At 34.8% G+C, this 18,469-nt stretch overlaps 1 protein-coding gene across 2 annotated transcripts in view; it reads right to left on the bottom strand.

Annotated features, from left to right (window-relative positions):
• The window catches only part of Nup44A (nuclear pore complex protein Nup44A), a 114,014-nt gene that overhangs the window by 55,885 nt on the left and 39,660 nt on the right, over positions 1 to 18,469 (bottom strand). For both annotated transcript variants that reach the window (XM_090408060.1, XM_090408061.1), the window contains exons 5-6: positions 8,786 to 9,038; positions 26 to 256 (exon numbers count right to left, since the gene is read on the bottom strand). In XM_090408060.1, the coding sequence (XP_090264186.1) occupies positions 26 to 256; positions 8,786 to 9,038 (484 nt within the window). The remainder of the gene's footprint in view (positions 1 to 25; positions 257 to 8,785; positions 9,039 to 18,469) is intronic.

Here is an 18,469-nt window from a genome sequence, read left to right on the forward strand (position 1 = left end):
GCATTAGCAGAAAGAAGGATCTTACTGAATTGGCTTGAACATGATAATTTGTACATCCTTTGAGGCAACAGCTAATAGATGGTAAGACCTGCCAACATTAGGTGCAAATGCTATATCATGAACAGGATCGCTTATTGGTACGGTTTCAACTCTATGCCATCGTCTAGTATTTTCATTGCATTCATATATCATCACTTTATCACCAGAAGATGGATTAGAATCATCACTTCCTATGGCTAACATGGGAGGCTGTATTCTAGAAAATAACAGAACTGGATAAATATAAACTAATTTGTCTGAAAAGTAAAATCTGATATTTATTTTCACTGTATTTAAGCTCTACAGCTATTCATAATAAAAATTATTCTTTCCACATTTCTTAAAATTAAATTTTAAAGAATTCTTAAGGTAAATATCACTTTTTTTTTATTTACTTGCTATCATCACTTTTGAAAAGTATATAATATATACTTTTTTCTGAGTACAGTTTTTAAACAAAATTGGAACAATATGACCATTTTGAAGCAATATACCATACTACTTCAAAATGGTATCAAATCAGAGACGAACCTCTCAAATTAGGATTAATGGCACTTGGCTCGTAATATATGAAGTATTCTTACATCTGATTTTCATCAAACCATCTTCCTGTACCTCCTTCAATTCAAACTGCTAACTTTGTACAATGTATCATTTATGCTATATAATAATTGCAGATTCTGAATAGCTTTTTTTTTGTTTGGTACCTTATATGCCTTTTCCAGAGCTAAAAAACCTAAATGAAGATTGTTATATTCCCATAATTTCTCAACTATTTGTCTTAAAGTAAAAATCTGATATCCTGACAATCCTTATTTAGCCTAAACCTAGTTAGTCTCTAAATTTCTCTTCCAATGCAATAATAATATCAGGAGATCTAAATACTACAAGAAAACAAAGTTTAAATCAAATATAAATTTGGTGAATCTATGTGTAATGTGTTATGTAGGAGTTGAGTTCAGGAAAAGGTGGTCACTGTTTGCACCACAGGGTCCAGTGTTGTTATTTGTACATCAATGATATAGAAAATGATTTGAAGTGAAATATTCAGTTGTTTGCTGATGATGCAAAACTGGAAAGAATGATAAATGAAAGTGATGTAGAGATCCTGTAGGAAGAATAGCAGTATGGGGAAAAGGTAAATGGATGCCAATTTAATGCGATCAAATCTGCAGTCATGCACTTTTCGAAGAAGAGATCACAAGCTGTGTACTATATTGATGGTACCAAACTGAAGAAAACTGATGAGGCGAGGGACTGAGTAAGATTGTGGACAGGGAGTCAAAGTTTAGATGGCATATTGCAAAGGCAGCCAAAATAGCACATCAGATTACATGGCTGTTGAACACGCTAACAAGCAAGGATAGAGAAGTCATTGTTCCACTATATATGGTTTGATAGGGTCACATCTAGACTACTACATGCAGATCTAGTGAACTGGGGAATGAAGAAGTGGTGGAGATGATTCAGAGGTGAGTGACTGTGGAAGTCTATAGAATGCTCTCTATGAGAATAGATCGACAGTCTGCAAGCTTCAAAAAACTAGCCGATAGGCAAATAAGAGGAGACATGATAAAGCATGTAAGTTATTAAAGGGGTTTTATAAGATTAGCACTGAAGAGTTTTTTTTTCAGTACAAGGCAGGAAAGGAAAGAACAAGGGGGTCACTTGTGGAAATTGTGTAAGAATGGGATTAGCAAGGGTGTTAGGACTAGATTTTTTGCTTAAAATGTGGTGAATGGGTAGAATGAGTTGCCAAATACGGTTGTTAGCAATTCATCAGCCAATGGGCTTAAGGAGAGGGTATGATAGGTATTATGTGAATAATGAATCTCCCACAATGAGTCTTTGACTCCATGGAGATACCTGTAATCCTGATAAAAAATGGTGACAAAAAAAGTTTTTGACATAAAAGTGGATTATCTAACTGGAACAGAGGAATAGAAAATAATATAAATAAATAAATAAAAAGGCAGCTACTAGAAGTGGTTAAACTGCAGAACAACAGACACAGAAATAGAGTAAAAGAAATAATGCTATTGATAAAGAGAAGAAAAAAAAGAAAACCTATATGAATAAATAAAGAAAAAATAAAAATACAGTCTTATAAAAAATGGGTAAATTATTTTCAGAATTTCTGGACTGATGATAGTAGGAAGCAAGGGTGAAGAAAGACCTAGCAAAGAATATACGTAAACAACAGGAGAAGACAATAGGGGGGAGGGAGGGAGAAAATTTAATGAAAGATACCTGAAATTCTTTAATATCATTAGGAGTCCTGAAAAAAAAAAAGCCCCTATTATACCAAATTATTTTTAAAAAAATTACAACTACAGAGAATTAGCCTGCTAAAGAGCAGTTTCCAGATTATGTCAAATAAAATTTAAAAAACTACAAAAAAAAATAAATAAATAAAAATCTTTAATCATAAGGATCAACTAGCAGACAGTGATATGCAATATGCAGCCTCTCCTGGTCTAGTCCATCTGCAAAAGGATACTTTCCTAGTTTGAAGAAATGACAACTAGACCTGATATGTCATAGATGTCTTTGCCTGGTGAAAAACCACTACCTTGCTTATTGCAACTGATATAACAACAAGAAAGAACATACGAGGATATAAGAATATAAGAACGTAATTTACCTTCATAACTCTGCTACTAGTATGTTCTTTAATCAGAATTTCTCAGCCCCCCCCCCCATAATTTCTATCTCCCTTCAATCTTTAAACATGCAGTATGAGTCATGCCCATCAAGGGCATGCCAGGTATGCTACAGAAACCCAAAACCTATATCATATAATTATTTTATTCATTGTGGAAAAGAATTATGGAAATTACTACCACCACTTCATGTGAGTAATAACAGAGATAAAGTAAGCTAATTACTCAATATTTTAGCCCTCCTATTAAGTGGGTTCTCACTTAAGTTTTCATATTTTTGATCATATCAAGATCACCAGACAAGATCAGATTTTTCTTCTTCTTTGTTGATATGCATCTCTAGGCTTTCTTGGCACAAACACATCACATTCATAGTTTCTTTCCTATTAAAAAAACTTTGTGTCCATTTCCACTCACAACACATTATAAATCGCAAATCTTCTCAACAGTGAAATAGCATTCCCATCTGGTGTGTATGGGGTGTGCACCAAAAGTCTCTGTAGTCAGACAATGGAAATGAGAGGTAGAGGTCATCCCATTTGATATTACTGTAGTGCCAAAGAATACAAGAAAGCTGACATCCAATATATTTAAAAGAAAAATTCTTTAAGAAAGGATTAATGGTGCTAAAAGAATGGCGAGGTTTCTGATGGATAGAAGGACAATTTGTATTAGGGCACTGACAATAGCAAATATCTGTTTTCTTTTAACTTGATCAAATATTTATATAGAAATAAACACTCATCATTTATGTATAACACCATTTAAAAGCCATCTTAAACTTTATGCACATGCTTTTGAATATTAACCCCACTGTCAGATCCTGAATGGAGGGTTTCTAAGAAGTTGTTCATTCAGAATCTAACATGAGTATTTTAACTAATTTAAGATAATACCTGTACACCAGCAGAAAGTAAGAAAGACCTTGTTTGTTGTATATGAGAATGTGCATTAATGTGTAATGTATTAGAAATATTTGTTGTCAAATGGAAGACTAAATTAGAGACTTATGTCCAATTAGTGATTCTATGTAAAAGAAATATTAGCTTAAATTTGTGTCCTATTAAGCTATCTAAATTCAAAGGTCGTGTCTGAACCACACGTATCGATTGTAATGCCGGAGGCTACAGCTTACGTGGAAAGTGACGTAAGTGCACTTTCCTCGAAGACAGCACCTAACAGCAAAAGGGAGAGTAAAGGATCAAAGGAAAGAAAGGGCATTAAAAGTAAAGGGTTGTGCACAAAAAGAGGGCATTCAAACACAGAATATAGGCAATGCGCGCAATATTGCAAGGCTTTTTTTCCAGATTTTCATCTCGCGGATTCTTGACTGGTGGTCAGAGAAAAGACGAGCCAGGGTGCAATGATGTCGGGCAGCAGGCCGCTTTCCTGATTAAGCTGGAGAAGATTCCACGCAGAGCCGTACACAAATCATCAGCCTATCCAGAATCGTGCCAGTCACTGGATGTCCCATTGTAAGGAGTGGAGATAGCCCTTAGTTGCGGCAGAAACTAGATCGTGTCCAGCAGCAGTAGAAAGGACGACGCAGCCACAAAGCCAGGTGCTGAGATAGCCAATCGAAGGATGACCAGAACAACACATGGTAGTTAATAGACCTTCGGAAGGAAGTGGGTAATGTAGAGCTCTTTGTTATATGTTACGGAAGTGATAGAAGATAGAAATTTGTGTTTGATTAAGTAATGTGGACAATCCTTTAGAGAACTTTGATAAGATTTCGTATTTGAACAGCTAGTTCTGTTGGACAAGGAATTGTCAGGAACGAATCTCCAACTGAATGTGACTGAAATGATAAGTGTATTTTGTTTAGTAGAATAACCTTAATTGAGAAAGCAACAAGTTGTATAATATGTACTTTATGAACAGCATGCACGAGAGGATCTTAATTTAGTGTGATATTGTCATTGCTTTCCATTATGTTTTGTATGATTAATATTTTGATCTGTCTAGGTTAATTTGATTAATTTAGAATTGTTAATCTATCTTAGCAAGAGATTTAGAAGTTTTAGTATTTTGATTCAATTTAGTTGTAAATGTCTTTTAGTTCCAATAAACATGTTTTATTGCATAAGCCTGAGTCATGCCTGAATTCGAGATATCAAATTACCACTTATGAAATTAGAACCATAGCAGGAAGAATTTTGGATATATATTTAAGAATAGATAATAGGTCACGAATGCAAAGTACTGAAATCTATATAACTGTATGTGAAGTGTATATTAGAGTGTATGCCAATGAGTCTAGGAACATTTCCCTGAGCTTGAATTATTTCCTGTTATAGGATACTGGCTGGCGTAGCATAATACAAATTTTGCCAGTATCTGAAAAGGGAATATCCCTCGATAGAATCAAGTTAGGCTATACATTAGAGAAGATAATAGCGATTAATGAGGTATATAAGTTTAGAAAATAGAGAGAAACCAACGACGTAACACCACATAGGGAAGGCTGCAACATCTCTAGCACATCAATATCATATATGAGAAAACAAAGGCCCATTTTTGTGTTTTTTGAATGGCTGGAGGTTGCGCCTGGGGCAGAGCTGACTACGACCGAGTGTGTCCCCAGGTGGCAGAGTAGAAATCAAATTGATTAAATACTGATAAATAAAAGATTCCACAGTAGTATAAAGAGTGCAAAGACTTACCCTGCAGCAGATATCTCATCAGACCACAATCCCATAGGTGCAAAAATACATCTTAGATTACAATCAGCCAAAAAATCACAAAAGAAGAAAAAGAAAATTGATGCAGAAAAACTAAAAGACCCAAAGATAAATAAAAGAGCCAATCTGTTGTAATCGCAGGTTAAGCTACGATTACAACAGATTAACATAGAACAAAATAAAAGAGTGGAATCTCTTTGGAATAGCTTAAAGAATGCCATCGTAACCACAAGTATTGAAGAAGTAGATTATGTGAATAATGTAAAACAACAGGAATGGATGACAAATGAGATTCTTTCTCTTATTGATACAAGAAGAATGTACAAAAACAAAGACCTAGCCAAATATACAGAAACACATAACATCATCAAGAAAAAAATAAAAGAAGCAAAGGAAAATTGGATGAAAAATTTATGTACCGAGATTGAACTGCTTCAGAAGAAACATGACCATTTCAATCTGTATAAAAAAATCAACAAAATTTCTGGAAAACTCAGAAAAAAGCAAACAGTGTCTCTAAGAGAGGAAAGTGGGAAAATAGTTCTAGAAGAAGAGTAAAGCATAGATTTGGATAAAATATGTAACAGAACTCTTCAATGATACTAGACAGAAGCCTATAAGTATAAAAGATAACATTCAAGGACCAGCAATTCTGAAATGTGAAATAGCGAATGCTATAACATTAAGTAAAACAGGAAAAGCCAATGTACCAGATAGTATGCAAATAGAATTTTTAAAATTAATAGAACCAGATAACATCAGACTTCTTCAAAAACCATTCAATAAAATATATGAAAGTGGCAAATTTCCACCAAATTGGCTCAAATCTACATTTATTACTATCCCAAAGCGAATTCCTGTGGAGACTTCTGACTTATTAGTCTAATGAGCCAAACATAAAAAACGTTTTTGAAAGTAATTCAGAATCGTATCTATAGAAAAAGTGAAGAAACTCTGAGTGAAACACAGTTTGGCTTTCGTAATGGTTTTCTTACTACAGAGGGCCCTTTTCTGTGCCCAAATATTGATACAAAAATGCATAGAAAAACAGAAATCTGTCGTTATGTGTTTCATAGACTTCGAAAAAGCATTTGACAAAGTCAGACACACTAACTTAATAGAAGTCCTTCAGCAAATAGGGCTAGACAAACAAGACATAAGACTAATAAGAAATTTGTATTGGAATCAATCAGCTACCATCCAATTAGACAATATTACCACCAGTGATGTTAACATCAAAAGAGGAGTGAGGTAAGGATGTGTACTCTCACTGCTCTTGTTCAACATGTACTCAGAGGTAATCTTCAAAAAGGCATTGGAAGAATGTCCAGAGGGAATTACAATAAATGGAAACGATATGCAGATGACACCATGCTAATTACTGATAACATCACGGATCTCCAAAAACTCAATGACAGAGTATACATAGAAAGTCAAAGAATGGGAATAAATATAAATGTTAACAAGACGAAATACATGGTCATCAGGAAACATCCAACCTCATCAATGTAACTAACACTCAAAGGGAAAAATATCGATCAAGTGTCAAGGTATAAATATCTTAGTTGCTGGCTTAATGAAAGATGGGATCCAAATAGATATAAAGACAAGGATTGTTGTGCGGAAGTCCTTCATGAAAATGAGAACATTATTCTGCAATAAAGACCTAAACATAGAAGTTAGATGCCGAATGCTGAAATGCTATGTTTGGTCCATTCTGCTCTATGAAGTTGAAACATAGATATTGAAGGTGACAACCATCAAGAAAACTGAACCCTTTGAGAAGTGGCTATATAGAAGAATGCTAAAGATATCATGAACAGAAAAAATTACCAATGAAGATGTCTTAAATCCATTGGCAAAGCCAAAGATCTCATACATACAATCAAGAAGCGAAAAACATCATATCTTGGCCACATCATGAGAAACAGCAAATACCAACTTCAACAAACTATTTTGGTAGGAAGAATTGATGGCAAAGGAGCTAGAGGAAGAAAAAGAATATCTTGGTTTGACAACATCAAGACATGGACAGGAAAGAGCAGCGTACAACTGCTCAGATTAACGCAAGAACACAGTTTGTTCGCCAAGATGGTCGCTGACCTTCGATAGAAGATAGCACTATAAGAAGAAGAGGCGGTTGTGCCTGTGGAAAGTAACATAAGGAAAGCTGTTCCAAACACAGGTAGATGGAATGAAAAAGGCAGTAGAGAAATTGGTTTTAAACATGAAGTCAGACAGTATGTGGATGGTGATCACCAGCTGCTCATTTAGTCTTAGAAGATAGTGCAGGAATAATGATGGTGGTCAGTTCAAAAGAAAAATTTGTAGAAATACCTATAGAAGAAGCATAAAGCAGAAACAATTCATCTATGAGGAAGTGACTATATGTAAAAGTTGGAAATAAGACTGATACTAGAACAATCAAATTTTTCCAATAACAGTGGCATTTCTGAAGAAAAAAAACAAATAAAAACATTCTTGTTGAGTAACTTTGTATTACTTATTTGTGGTGTTCTTATATATACAGTATATATATGTGTCTCCCCCCCCCCCCCCAATTCCACCCACATTTTGTAGGTTACTAGCTTATAGCACATTTTTGAAACCCTACTGTAATGTACTACGAGTACATTACAGTGAGGTTTCAAAAACCAGAGCCTTATCAGAGAGAAGTTATCTGTTTGGCTGACCCAGTCAGTATACTTTTAAACCACTTAAATGTTGCCTACACAAGGTATTCATGTGATATATATTTTGTAACCTCTCATGTATCGAGTTAATAATACATTAAGATAAAATTTTACCTAAAGCCACAATCCTCAATAAGCATATGTTTACAATTACTTCTTGTAAGAAAATTTCAGAACTTGTTTTTTAATGGTTCTGGCAATGTTATTTCATATGGAGCCTAAAAAAGATATCAAGCCTGATTCTGTTCACTAGACTTCAATGGGTCGAAATTGTGCATGTGTGTGTGTGTAAGGAGGGGGGGGGATGTATGATGAGTCCAGTCCTATATTCCAGTTAGTATGCTTGTAAGCAAAAAAAAAGCCAATAAGAAGTAAAAATAGGGATTTATAATGCTTTCTCTAAAATACATTAGAATTGTTCTACAGGGAACAGCCTGATTTAAATATTGCACTTCAAGATTCTTAACTAATCCATAAAACTTAACTTTTTTAAAATTAATATTAAAATTATACTAATTTTAAACTAAAATTTTAAAATTAAGTTTCGAAATAAAAAAAATACAAAATTTATACTGACATTTCCTTCCTAGCAAAGGGAAAAATGGAAAAGTCTTCATAGTTATACTAATTTTATTTTGTCACAAAAATCCATTTTGAGTATATACTATATATATATATCACAGAAATTTTATATGAAAATCCTTACCTAGAAGAATTCCATGAGATACAACTTATACTCAATTTACACTGAATTTCTTGTTGCAAAGACCACTGACTTAAGTTCATAATATCAGGGGCTTCATAAATCCTTACTACTCCATCAGCTGAGCAAGTGGCTAAAACAAGACCCAAATGCTTGGGAGCAAATTTAACATCAGTCACAGAAGTCCTACTATCCACTAAACTAGTTCTCTTTACCCAGTGGGATTGGCTGCGCTCTCCACTATTTCCATCTGGAACTAAGTAGAAAAATAATATTTTCTATAACACATTTATTTATAAGTTATTAAAATTTTATTATTTTGCACTGAAAACAAAAATAAATCGGGAAAGATCATGCATAACAGATACTGATCTCTACTAATGGAACCATTAAACATGTACTTCTACTCCAAGTTAGAAATTTGGGTATTGTATATATAAACAAAATAAAGGAAATCATGAGAAAACAATGGAGACAGTGTGTGGACCAGTGGCAGCCCATACACAAGCACTGCGACACTGCAGCATCCCCAAGGAAAATATGAAAAAATTTAATTTTATTTGTGTTTATAAATAATAACAATGCTTACAACATTATATAAATGCAATACAACATGTTCAAGGTTACAGCTTATGCTTCGACACTGATTGAATAGTTAATAATTGGAATTGTTCGATTAACGCTTTAGATTACGAAACAAATACACTGTGATCTAACACAGTGTCCATATTATCACATTCAACCAATTGCAGCCAGACGCACCGATATTCGTTTGCACTTCTCATTGCACGTAACTAGTGAATCTGACACTGCTCTTTGGGCAGTGTACAGTAGTATGCTTGCGCGCATTATTTCTGTGAGATACAAAAGGGTGAACTATTTTTTGCAATCTTATTTTATTTTGTTAAAATAACATATAATTATTTATTTAATATAGATACAAGGCTGAATTATGATGAGTGTGAATGTTGAAAATATGAAAAGAATTATATTTTTTCATAGCCTGTGTAGCTCAGTGGATGTGGCGTTTACATACCACCGCGCTTGGCCGCACGAAGGAAGGGTTGGTTTCGAGTCTAGTCGGCGACTAGAGGAAATTTTTCTAAGCCTTTTTTTGACCGGTTCTCGAGTTAGTCGATCTCTGGCACGGGCAAGCAGGTTTTTCCTCCCGGAAACTCGGGTTTTTCGTCCTGTAAACTCAAGAAAATCGACCGTAGAACCCACATTATTTCAGACATTAAATATATTGTGTTAGGGTCAGGGACCACGAGATGGCGGCACATTTGAGCCGTCTCTCTTCACTGTGTACCGCTTAATTAGTGATAGCCTTGGGCCATCTGTCTCTGATTGGGTACCAGTGGAGATTGAACTGCCCACTCAGTCTCCAAAAGTTAGATAGGGCTAAATGGCCCCGCCTACTCCCGTTTACGGGAATAAAAAGGCGTTAGCTGATGATTTTTTTTTTATTTTTTATATTTTTTCAATTATGGTTATACCAAACAAATACACTGCGATCTAACGCAGTGTGAGAATGATCGTGCCAATTGCAGGTAGACTCACCGATATTCGTCTACGCTTGACACTGCTCTTTGGACAGTGTATCATATGCTTGCGCACGTTATATCTGTGAGATATGAAAATTTTATAATTGGTGTTTGTTTGTGGTGAGGGTGAAATATTTTTAATAAAGCAATTTTTTAACATGTAAATTTATTTATTAATAAATTGGTTACTGATTAGGAAAAAAAGAATTTTTTTTATATAATTATTTTGTATATGCAGCACCCCCCACTTAAAATTTCACCGGCCGCCACTGGTGTGGACTTTAGCAGATTTATATTTATCAGATTGTGTATGCATTTTTAAAAGACCAGTCAAGTAACTAAAGCTAGCTAGTTAGATGACTGCTAGTTCTCATTTAATATTTAAATGATGTATGCAAAAAAACATTGAGTATCTGGAAAATCCACTTATTGAAATCCACAAAGAGATGTTAATCTTGCAGAAGGGTAGAGTACTTTGTTGATATTATTGGTTATATAGATAGTTTCCCATTTGTTAGGTACTTCTTAATTACAAAAATGGTGGCACAAGCAAATAAAATAGGAAATAGGAGAAGAAATAGATAAAACAATGTACAGCTCAAATGCTGCTTCTGTTATCTGGAAAAGATATGTTCCAAGACCATCCTCAGATATGATTATATGTATGCACAACAGTGCTTAATAGTATAAACAACACCAGATGAAAAAAAAATTAATCGAACTTACTAATATGATAAAAACATGACTTCTCTATAAATGGAAGCAGCTTTTTTAAGCTGCATAGTGTTTGTGATGCAGTTTCTTTTCTTTACTGATAAATCTGGAGTTCCAGTTTCATTTAATAAAGTCATTCCTTCAATTCTCCACTTTTCTCTCACTAACTCTTACTGTATTTTAGCTCCAGTGCTATAAATAACTTCTTTATTACAGGCTTTTATTTCTACTTCCTTTTAATTCTTACATAATTTATATTATACAAAGTTAGTTACTCGAAATAGGAGAAATTATAAATCCATCCTAATTTCATAGCAAAATATAAAGAAATTTAGTTTCAAAAACACACCAGACAGGTTATGAGAATAAAATCCTCAGCATCAGAGTTGCATTGGCTTGCACAACTTAAAGACATGGGCTCTGCAAGGAACCTGTATGTTCACCTTTCATTAGTGTACTGATTAGGTTTCACTAGTCTGACAACTGTTTTAACTGGTTCTCAATGAAGACTAAGCAGAAACCATAGGAGAGCAAAAATCCTGTGTTCGATATCATAGCAATCTGATGTCAGAGAGAGAGAGAGCTACATTTTTAATAAGTGAACTCTCAGTCACTAATGAAAAATACAGTTATGAAAAAATACAGCAGAGCTTGTGTCTTTTAAGAAACAAGCCAAGGTAACTCCTGATTTCTGACTGCATTCTCATAATTCTGGTCTATTTTCAAAACTAATCTTCTTCTTCTTCTGCAGCTTCTCCCACTTAAGTGGGGTCACTGTTGATGATGAGTCTCCTCAACATCATCCTGTCTTGGGCTGTCACCACATACAAGTTCTTCATCCTCAAGTCTTCTTCTACCAGCTCCCTCCTCTCTTCTTTGGCCGCCCAGGCTTCCTCCTTCCTTGTACATCCATCTGCATGACCCTTCTTCGCACATATTCGTCCTCCCTCCTCATCACATGACCAAACCATCTCAACCTTGCCTCCTGTATCTTCACTTCTAAGTTTGTAACCTTCACTGTTCCCCTCACATAGTCATTTCTCAGACGATCCTTTCTGGTCACACCGCACATCCACCTAAGCATTCTCATCTCAGCTACTTCCATCCTGCTGATGTTATTTTTCCTCAGGGCCACAGTTTCTATAGCATACGTCATAGCTGGCCTCACTACTGTCCTATAGATTTGGTTTTTCAGATTGATTGGCACCCTCTTATCGCATAACACTCCAGCCATCTCCCTCTAGTTCCTCTAACCCGCTTGTATCATGCATCCCACTTCCTTCTCAGCTGCTCCATCTTCTTCCACTGTTGAACCTAAGTATCTAAAGTCCCTCACCTTCCTGATGACATTTCCTTTCAGCTCCAGGTCTGTCTCCTGGCCGTCACCCACTGTGCAACACATATATTCTGTCTTACTTCTGCTCAGTCTCATACCTCTCTCTTCCAGTACTTTTCTCCATCTTTCCAGTTTAGTTCCTGCTTCTTCTCTTGAATCTGCACACAGCAAGATGTCATCTGCATACAACATTGTCCAAGGCGCATCTTCTCTCACCTCCTCCGTCACCACCTCCATCACAATGTTAAACAGAAATGGACTTAATGCTGACCCTTGATGCAAGCCAATTGTTACTTGAAAACTTTCTGTCTGTCCCAGACAGGTCCAAATACTTGTCTTCACATTTCTGTACATCTCCTGCACCAACCTGACATATTTCTCCGGAACTTTCTTCTCCCTCAGACACCTCCAGACTTCTTGCCTTGGCACTCTATTGTATGTTTCCTCCAGATCAATAAATGCCAGATGTAGTTTCCGTTGTTTCTCTCGAAACTTTTCCATCATCTGCCATAACCCAAAGATAGCATCTGTTGTTGATCTACCAGGCATGAAGCCAAATTGTTCCTTTGCAATCTCCACCTCTTTCCTCAGTCTTCCATCAAGAACCCTTTCTAGGATTTTCATTGTGTGGGACATCAACTTTATTCCTCTGTAATTTTTACAGTCTTGTGCATCTCCTTTACCCTTGTAGATGGGAACAAGAGTACTCTCCCTCCATTCCTCAGGTATATTTTCCTGTTGGCAAACTTTCATGAACAGGTCCCACAGCAGAGTCAATTCCCTCTTTCCCCCAGTGCTTTCCATGCCTCCACTGGAATCCTGTCAGGGCCCACTGATTTTTATTCCTCATCCTCTTCATGGCCTCCGTAACTTCCACTCTACTGATGTTCTGCACCATCCCCTCAGAAGGCTGCCCATCTTCTCTGTGAGTATTTTGAAAACTAATAAAGCTATGAAATTAGGATGGATTTGTAATATTCTCTATTTCTGTTAATTTATAATCATCAAAATAAAGCTTTTTAGGCTTTTCTTCAGTAATAACAATTACAAACTGACCAAAATTCACTTATGAAAACTACATTTTTCTGACATAGGATTGCCATGGCATTATTGAAAAGAAGTTTTTTATGCTCTCTTAAGCTATGAAATTAGGATGGATTTATAATATTCTCTATTTCTGTTAATTTATAATCATCAAAATCATAGGTTCCCAAAGTGGGTGCTACCACCCCCCCAGTGGGTGCTGAAGTCTTCTAGGGGGGGGGGGGGCTATAGTGGGATCAGAAGCATTTGGGGGCGTTCAGGCGGTCTAGGGGTTGGTCATTCTTTATAGAAGAAATTAATAATATATATTTAAAAATTAATTATTTTCGTGATTTTGCGATTAGATAATCATTTAAAATTTAAATATTGCATTTTAATTCATCTTATGCCCATCTTACACGATCAATTTTTTTTATCAATTTTCTATTTCAATTATTTAATCATTTGAAAATTTACCATGTCATATAGAAATAGATGTCAATTTTCTATATCAATGAGAAAACAGAGCATGTATATATGTGTATATAATAGGTTATGTTTACAGTAGCAAATATATTCATTATATTTCATTTCAAAATATATATAAAATATATAAAACCACTTTTCTAATTGATTTGTACAAAAATAAACCCAATTTTATATAATTTAATATTATGAGTAAAAATAATAATGGCAAGAAAGAAATAAAATCGTAAATTTCAGTTAGCACTAACTTATATTGCTAACTAGAGGGAAAAAAACAAAGCAAATATTATTTGAAACTTATTATACTGTTTTCTGTGGTAATGTTTTGTAGGTTTGTTGTTTATATCTTGTGTAATTATTTTATTTATTAATTATCATTTATAATTATTCGGACAATGTCGTGGTCGGACGAACAAATTGTGCTTGCGTGCAAAATAAAAAATTGAACATGTCGTACAGGATATTTTAACTTCTATTTTTTATATACTTAAAAAATTTATTCATTTTTTGCTATTGTAAAATTGATCGTGCCATACAGGCTTTAGTCTATCCACGCAGCAAACGAGTCTTAACTAGTAGTATGTCGGTCAACTATTACATAGGTAATTCACTCAATTCAGCATGTTTTGACAGGAACATGGGTGCTTGCAGTGATTTGTTCAAAGCACGAGTACGATGGCATCACAAACAAGTCAATGCATGCAAGTCGATTCGGGATAGATTTCAAATCTATAAATACCAGTGGTTTAGGAATAAGTTTCATTATTTTTTGTGTGCTTTGCCAACAATCATCAGTTGAAAGTGTGATAGATAAGTGGAGTCATACAAAGTGTAAATTAAATCTTTCATTTTGTGAATATTTTTGCAAATTTTATTACTTCATTATGTCTTAATATAAGAAGAAATGTCGACAGTACAGTATTGAGTATTTGAAATATGGTTTTATTCAGTCTCCTACGAACCAATTATTACCCATGTGATTTGCCAAAAAGTGCTTTCAAATGAAGCAATGAAGCCTTCTAGGCTACAAGAGCATTTGACTAAAATGCATGCTGACAAAAAGGATAAAGATTTGTCCTATTTTCAAGTACTAGAACACAAATATTTTAAACGTCTAACTATATCAAAACTTTTTATGTTGTCCACTAAACAAGATAATGACAGATTACAAGCATCTTATAATATTTCATTATTAATTGCAAAAGCGGGAAAACCACACACAATTGGTGAGGAATTAATCTTGCCGGCAGTAAAAGAAGTAATAAACAATGTGCTTCATAAGCCAGATATCATCAGCAAAATTCCTTTGAGTAATAATTCAGTGCAAAGAATCAATGAAATGGCTGAAGACGTTGAAAAATCGTTGTGGGATTATTTGAAGACATGCCAATTTTCCATTCAACTCGATGAATTAACTCTCCCAAATAACGAACCACTACTCTTACGTATGATTCATAAAAGAAGAAAAAGTATGTCAAGAATTATTATTTGCTAAAAACTTGGAAGCGGATATACAAAGGGAGAATCTATGTTTAATATCATGAATAAGTTTTTTCAAGAGAAAGACATTCCTATTAGTAATATTTTGTCTGCTGCTACTGATGGTGCTCCAGCAATGACAGGATGCCACAAGGGTTTCATAGCGCATTTGAAACGAGCAGTACCAAATGTACTTGCTATACATTGTGTTCTTCATTGTCAACATTTGGTTGCGAAAAATTTAAGTGAATGCCTGCACACGTCGCTCCATTACGTTATTAGAGTAGTCAACAAGATTAGAAGCAATTCACTGAGTGACAGATTGTTTAGCCAACTTTGTAGTGAAAACGATGAATATTTCAATTGTTTGCTGCTTCACACAGAAGTTAGCTGGCTTTCAAAAGGTATTTGTCTGAATTGATTTTACAATTTGTTTGATTCAGTACTAGAGTTCCTAGAAAACAGACAACAACGGATTGTGGGCCAACCTGATTACATCCAAAAATGACATCGCTTATTTGACAGACCTCTATAAAATATTTAATGAAGTCAATCTACAACTACAAGGTGATGAATTGAATTTAATTAAAACAAAAAACGTTATTGCCGCTTATGTAGGGAAACTTCTATTCAAGTGGAATATGGACCGAGGAATATAGCCACTTTTCAAATTTTTCAGCAGTGTCTCTTAAAAAGGAAGATTTACTTACATACTGCCAACACTTGGAGGTTTTCCATGCTGATTTCAATGAGCAATTCAAGGATATTCTAAACATGAATATACCAAATTGGGTTCTAGATCCTTTCTCACATGTAAGCACAGCAGGATCATCAAATTTAGAAGTGGAACTCATAGAACTCACAACAAATGAAGAACTAAAAATAAAATTCAAAACTGGATACCAAGAGTTCTGGCTTCAAAAATCAATACCAACACTGTACCCTGGATTATGGGAAATAGTGCAGAAATTTTTAATTGAATTTCCATCTTCTTATTTGGCTGAGCGTGGGTTTAGTGCTGTAGTGAATTTACTATCTAAGAAAAGGAACTGATTGAATATAACTGAGCGTGGTGATTTACGACTGTTTTTAACGAAAGTTGAACCCAATATTAACAAACTTTTAAAAATGCACCAGGCTCATCCTTCACATTCATTTGTTATTTTTTCTTTGTATTTTTACTTTGTAAGTTCGAAATAAACCATCTAATATGTTTGATGGTGTTTTAATTATTACAATAAGATTCTTACTAATGCAATGCAATCTCTTAATTGTATTATTCCACATTTTCATATTTAAACCATTGTATGAAACTGTGTATATGCATAATGTTATTCGAGCATACATTTTACAATCTTTACATATGGGCTATGTTTCACCAAAATCGGTATAGCAATAACTGTGTTCAAGATGAAGCACATATTGGCCACTTCTTTTTAAAAATTTAACGGCATAAGCAGTAATGTATCATTAGTTGCTATTTACATCAAAAATATCAAATGGCTTGAACGCGGAAAACTGTTATAATGGGGGAGCGTTACAAAATTTATGTCTTGCAAAGTGGGCGATGGCCCAAAAAAGTTTGGGAACCTATGATCAAAATAAAGCTTTTTAGGCTTTTCTTCAGTAATAACAATTACAAATTGACAAAAATTCACTTATGAAAACTACATTTTTCTGACATAGGATTGCCATGGCATTATTGAAGATAGGTTTTTTATGCTCTCTTAAGGTTTCGGCCCAGTCTCTGATAAGAACAACAATTCAAAACAGCTGTCAGGCCAGGGAAATCTAATCAATGCACTAATAAATGGCAAACATATGGGTTCTTGGGGTAGAGCTCATGTTGTAAGTAGTGCAAGTCAAGGAAACTCCAATGCTGAAAATTGTATTCTCATAAGCTCTCTAGTCTATTTTCAAAACTTTAAGTTTCTATACATTCAGCTATGAAATTAGGAAAGCTTAATAATATCCCATATTTCTGTTAATTTATAATTGTTGAAATGAAGCCTAACATGTCAATGTAGCATCATGTCTGCAATACCACACAATCACCATGATCATAGAATTATATATGTAACTCAATCGTCCCTTGGTTGCCACTTTGACATTTGAAACGGAGTGGACACTATGAGGTATCTGAAACATTGATTAGTAAACTTAGCAGTAAGAGGGCAAACATGCCTATGGTGGGCTTTACTGACAGTAAGTCAGCCAGTCTTGCAGAGAAGTGAATCGCCACTGGCAAACAGGCAGTCAGCATGCTGCCATGTCACTTCACCAAGATCAGTTCATATTACAACCACAGATACTAGAGCAGTATCTTGAGTTCATAACAAAAATTCTGCACTGGATTGATTAATATAAGTTGCTTTGAACTTTTCTTCTTATGTTATTATTACAGGAACAATTTTGAAAAGTAAGACTGCTAAGAATGCTCAGACCAAGATATAAAGTACTTGGGCATTTATGCCAAGCTCTTTTCTCCTCTGCTTATAGTGACTTTCAGCTCTTTCTTATGCTCATTTTTGCTTAGATTTTATAAGTGACATACTTGCCCATGTTAACTTTACTTGTTAGAGAATTTCATCATCATCATCAAATTCCTGACATGTACCTTCAAGGGGTGTACAGGATATGATAGTACTACATGAAAAATTTACATCATTACTAACTTCCTATCTACAATTTTCCTCCAAATCAGTCTATTACTTGTCAAGACTCCAATATTATCATTATCAGATCTTACATTTATATCGTCTAAGGCACATTGTACCGTATCAATCCACCTATATCTTGATCTTCCTCTGGGTCATTTTCCTGCCAACCTGGCAGAGAACACTTGTTTTGCTAATCTTTCCTTGCCCATTCTGTTTAAGTGACCATACCACCTGAGATTAGCTCTGCTAACGCATTCCTGGATGCCGACAATGTCAAGTTTTCCAAATATCCTCATTTTTAATATGATATTGCCATTGATGCCATCTGTTCACGCCTCTAATCTTTCTCAGGACTCTCATATCTGCGGTCTCTAGTCTTTGGTCAAGTGTTTTACTTCTGACCCAGCTCTCAGATCCATAAGTTAAAATTGGTTTGAACACAGTC

The sequence above is a fragment of the Typopeltis vanoorti genome, chromosome 18, assembly GCF_054136105.1.
Source record: "Typopeltis vanoorti isolate ZY-2024b chromosome 18, IOZ_Tvanoo_1.0, whole genome shotgun sequence".
NCBI classification, from domain to species: Eukaryota; Metazoa; Arthropoda; class Arachnida; order Uropygi; family Thelyphonidae; genus Typopeltis; species Typopeltis vanoorti.